The sequence below is a fragment of the Rhagoletis pomonella genome, unplaced genomic scaffold (assembly GCF_013731165.1).
Source record: "Rhagoletis pomonella isolate Grant_MI unplaced genomic scaffold, Rhpom_1.0 Rhpom_scaffold_00003, whole genome shotgun sequence".
Lineage (NCBI taxonomy): Eukaryota > Metazoa > Arthropoda > Insecta > Diptera > Tephritidae > Rhagoletis > Rhagoletis pomonella.
Window position 1 is genome coordinate 28,270,866 of NW_023458557.1, and position 5,007 is coordinate 28,275,872.

General features: G+C 42.8%; 1 protein-coding gene across 1 annotated transcript; it reads right to left on the reverse strand.

Annotated features, from left to right (window-relative positions):
* Positions 1-3,712: 3,712 nt before the first annotated feature.
* On the reverse strand, positions 3,713-4,458 carry LOC118736534 (the record flags this gene model as incomplete). Its single annotated transcript, XM_036466597.1, is given in 1 exon segment — positions 3,713-4,458. A coding segment is annotated over 1 exon segment (666 nt), but the record flags the coding sequence as incomplete, so codon positions are not given.
* Positions 4,459-5,007: the final 549 nt, after the last annotated feature.

The following is a 5,007-nucleotide window of genomic DNA, read 5'->3' on the forward strand; positions in this document are numbered from 1 at the left end:
ATATTTTACTCTAGAAGTATTGCGTACATATCGAGCCCTAACCGCCATGCCCGTTCCATTATTTCTTAAAGAAAAAATGAGACAGCAGGCTGTAAAATATTAGATGTCAAAACTCAGTGGAGACTACTGTTCACACACACGAAATAAATAATAGCAATTTTTTTCTTGACCATTTACTTAAAAGGTATGTAAATTAAGCTTTTAAACCCCGAATACGCAAAATAAGCAATTTCAACTTTTCGGCGATAAGACCTACAAGATTTTTTTTTTAAATATAAGGTAGTAATAATAAAGTAGAAGTTCTAAGTAGCTGCGAATTGCCGTTGATTTTTGGCCATTTTTTTCACGCAGTCTTCCATACAAAAAAGTTTTAGTAAATACTTTATATGGAAAAAATGCAAAACACCTTCAACCAAAAAAATTCTCAAAAATCAATGCGATCTTTGACTAACTCCGAACCTGCATTTTTTATACCAGAATTTAATGGGCTAAAGAACTGCATACTCAAGACAATTCAAAAACATTTGTTAAACAAAGAAAAGTAGCCAAAACTTGCTAAAATGTCTTTTCTCTATTTACACTCTCGCCACCGTATATATTGTGTGTATAGATTTTTGCGATAAATTTTGATTATTACTTTCTCTTTCGTTTGTTTTAAATAAAAACTGTACTAAAAGATGTTATGTCTTTTTATTCTAAAAACATAATTGTATGTTCGGATTCGATGATTTAGAAATGTCCCGATTTTTGGCCACAGAAATCTGGTCACCGTAAGTATGCGGGAAAAATCAACGCAATACCCACATTCCCACGACAGCCGGTTCTACGTACCGGAATGACTCGGGTTTTACCCGACCAAGGGCTGTTGTTTCGGCGATCTAACCCCGTTTAGGTCGGCGAAATCCATCAAACGTTGCTCGATTCTAGGGCTACATCTTCTCCGTACCCTTCTGCTCAGGGCTGGCAAAGAGTCTAACCCAGGGCATATATGTAATGTATGTAGGAAGGCCCTTACTACTTCGGAATAAAACACTCTTTTACATTTAAAATCGGTTAACGCCGGGTATACATATATTTATTTAATATTTTATTAAAACGTTTAGTTACATCGGTTGCAGCGTACGAAGTGTGTTGGGTCGCGGTAGTTTGATGACTGTCGTTGTATGTTTCTCTTTATTCGTACTTTGGTTCGTTTGGCAGTGTGGAGTATTGTAGTAGGTCAGGGTTGCGTTTTTAAGTACGGGTGTACGTTAGTGCGTCGGTGAGTCAGTACTCATTCCCACTACGAGTGGTCCGTGCGTTGATTCCCACATGTATGTATGTATGTATGTACATCGACATTCTGCACAATGAACGACGACGCACCCACCAGGTTTATGGGCAGCTACTGCAGCTCGCCAGGTCTAACAATTGTCAGCGCTGGTCTGATAAACAGCGTATCATGGCGACCTATGCTGACCCTAGCATCAGACCATCTGCCCATAGTCATCTCGATTGATAAACCTACCGACTTTGCTTCCGTTGATCACCGGACTTATGTCAACTTTTCCAAAGCTGACTGGAAAGGCTTCACGGATGTTACTGAGGGCGCCTTCACTGCACTACCCATACCAACCAACGTTCATGTAGGTGAACGTAAGCTCCGCAGGGTTGTCACCGCTGCTGCAGCTCGCTTCATCCCAGCCGGATGTATTAAGGATCCACGTCCCAACTTTCCTGCTGAAGCGGCTGTTTTAGCCGATGAGCGCGACAACCTTCGTCAGGCCGATCCCGGAAATCTCCGTATCAGGGATCTCAATTCGGAGATTCGGCAACCTGTGAACGTACATAAGCGGAAGAAATGGGAAGAGCATTTGAAGACCTGCAACTTCGCCTCTGGTGTGAGCAAGCTTTGGTCAACCGTGAGGTCATTGTCCCACCCGACGAAGCGTGACGACAGAGTCGAGCTAGACTTTGGTGACCACGCTTCGTCGGACCCGGAGCGATACGCGAGCTATTTTAGCCGGAAGTTCATTGTGCATCCCCCGTTGGATAAAGCCAAACGTCGAGTGACCAGAAGGCTGCACAAAATGCCAAAACCCAGTGCGCCTCTTGTTTTCACCAGCGGTGAGGTAAGGGTAGCCATCGGAAAGGCGAAAGCCTCCAAAGCCATTGGACCCGACGGAATATGCATTTTGATGCTGAAAATTTTGGGTCCTGCGAGAGTAGCATACCTAACGGAGGTCCTCAACCTGTCTATGACCACTCTCGTCATTCCAGACATCTGGAAAATAGGGAGAGTGGTCCCACTGCTCAAACCGTTCGACACTGTCAGTCATTCAACGCTACTAGAAGATATAGAGGCCTCCTCACTCTAACAGGGACTCAAACGGTGGTCGGCGAATTACCTGAGTGGTCGACACTCGTCAGTAATCTTCAGAGACATAACTAGGAAGCCACGTAAAATTAACAGGGGGTACTACAGGGTGGTGTCCTGTCCCCGCTACTGTTTAATTATTACATCTCAAAGCTACCTCAACCACCAGAGGGTGTTAACATTGTTTCATATGCGGACGATTGTTCGATCATGGCGTCTGGGAATGGAATTGATGACTTGTGCTCGAAAGTAAACGGTTATTTCGCCGAACTTTCTCGCTTCTTCACTACAAGGAGCCTTGCCCTATCCCCTACGAAATCCTCGGCAACCCTTTTCACTACCTAGACGAAGGAGGTCAGACTGCAACTGGGTATCCACGTCGATGGCGTAACAATACCGACGGTGAACAACCCGAAAATCCTCGGAGTTACCTTCGACAGTCTGCTCTCCTTCTCGGCGCATACAACCGCAATTGTCAACAAAGTACAGAGCCGCAAAAATGTCCTCAAGTCGCTGGCCGGCAGCAATTGGGGCAAAGATTAAGAAACGTTGTTGGCAACATACAAGGCAATTGGCCGGCCGGTTCTAAACTATGCAGCGCCCGTATGGTCGCCGGGGACTAGCAGGACGCAGTGGATGAAGCTACAGACCTGCCAAAACACGGCATTACGATCAGCGATAGGATGCCTCCTGATGACGTTCCAACACCACCTACATGACAAGCCACAGACGTGGCCATCCCAGCGGACAGCTGCTCGCGGAAGAGCCCTCGCCAAGGCACGTCAGGAGGCATCTTTACGAACTGACGGACGAAGTCCAGAGGTTTATCAAACAGCCTCTGGACCCGTCAACCTACCGACAGGTCCTGAACGGCATTCACAGGTAATCAGTCTCAAGTTATGTAGACTCCCGCCCTGTGAATGCCGTCCTAGGCACACAACCACCGGACGTGGACGGGACAGAACTTTGTCCGCCTCGGGAGACCCGCACTACAATAGCCCAACTTCGCTCTGGCTATTGCAGCAGGCTAAATTCATACTTAAGCAGAATCAACGAGGATGTGCCCAACCAATGCCCGGCATGTTCAGAGTCGCCACATGACTCACGGCACCTCTTCACATGACCTGAGAACCCCACTCAGCTGACTCCCCTGTCCCTATGGACAGCCCCTGTGGAAGTTGCACACTTCCTGGGTCTCCCCCTAGCTGAAATTGACGAAAACGTTGATGGATGAACCGGCCCGAACGGGGCTTAGTAGCCGCCACAACAACAACAACAACAACAACAACAACAACGCAATACCCAAAAATCTTCGCATGCACCTCCAAGGTTAAACAATAAGGACAACAAATGAAATGATATTAATGGTAAGGGAAATTGGTTTTTAATTTATGTGTCAAGTATTTGTAATATACACATTTATGTTATAAAATCTTCTAAGCAAGCATTCTATCAACATCTTGCTTAGAATGTATTTGATGTAAAATGTCATTATCATTTTTTTGCGCGAAAATACAGTTGTTTCTGAAAAAAACGTGTTTGAAGTCCCGAGTGGTCAGTAATTTGGCATATGTAAATAACTCATTTGTGTTTTGATCCACATATTCAGTCAATGTTATTCCTTTACTAACCAGCATTGACTTTTTGTCCATAAAAAGATTTCTCATCTCCTCTGTGCTAAATTTTACCGCGACATTAAATTTGTTACATTGGTTTTGAGTTCTTAAAAGATACTTCCTATCTAATATGAAAACCGTTTCAATATCCGCATGTTCACATGGAAGATCCATAATGTTGGTTAGCATCAAAACAGTCTCAGCAAGCGGACTTTTAATGTCGTTTATGGAAACTCCTTTTATTATTACTGCTTGCCTTCCAAATGGTTCCATCAAAAGGTTACTATTTGAACTTGACAAGATTTGGCTGTATCTTTCAGATGCGACTATCTTTTCCATTTTCTGTAATTTGAGTTCGGTTTCACTTAGTGTAGTTTTTAAGAGTTCTACATTTTCACCATCTCCTGTTTCTTCAAGATTTAGATATATCTTGTGAAATGCTGGGTTAGGATGTCGACATTGAGGACAAGTAAAAGGATTCAATCTAGAAGAAAATGAAGAGAACGAGAATAATAATTATGAAAGAACTTATAACAAACGTATGTATGTACAGTAAAGTGTCCCAATTTTTGTATGGGGAAAAAAATTTTCATCCTAGAAAACGGGGCACCCCCTTATTTTTTTCCTTTTAATATTTGTAATATCAAGACCAACATTCAGTTTTCTACTGCAACCAATACAGGGTGCTCAATGACCTTGAAACGCGCTACTGAATCGCTGTGAAACTGGCAAAAATAAGGGTGATTTTTATAAGAAGGTACATTGCCATGACAACTGAAGCTTTTATTTTTTTAAATAATTTAAATTTGAAATGTTCTTAGGTTACTTAATCAACAGTTTGATGAATATATCGAGCCCTAACCGCCAAAATAACGTAACCGACATTTTTTTCAAAATTTTATTTTTAATGCAGAAATGCGTCTAGATGCTCTACGAATATTTCTGCATCAAAAAGAAAATATTGAAAAAAATGTCGCTTACGTTATTTTGGCGGTTAGGGCTCGATATGTACGCAATACTTCTAGAGTAAAATAT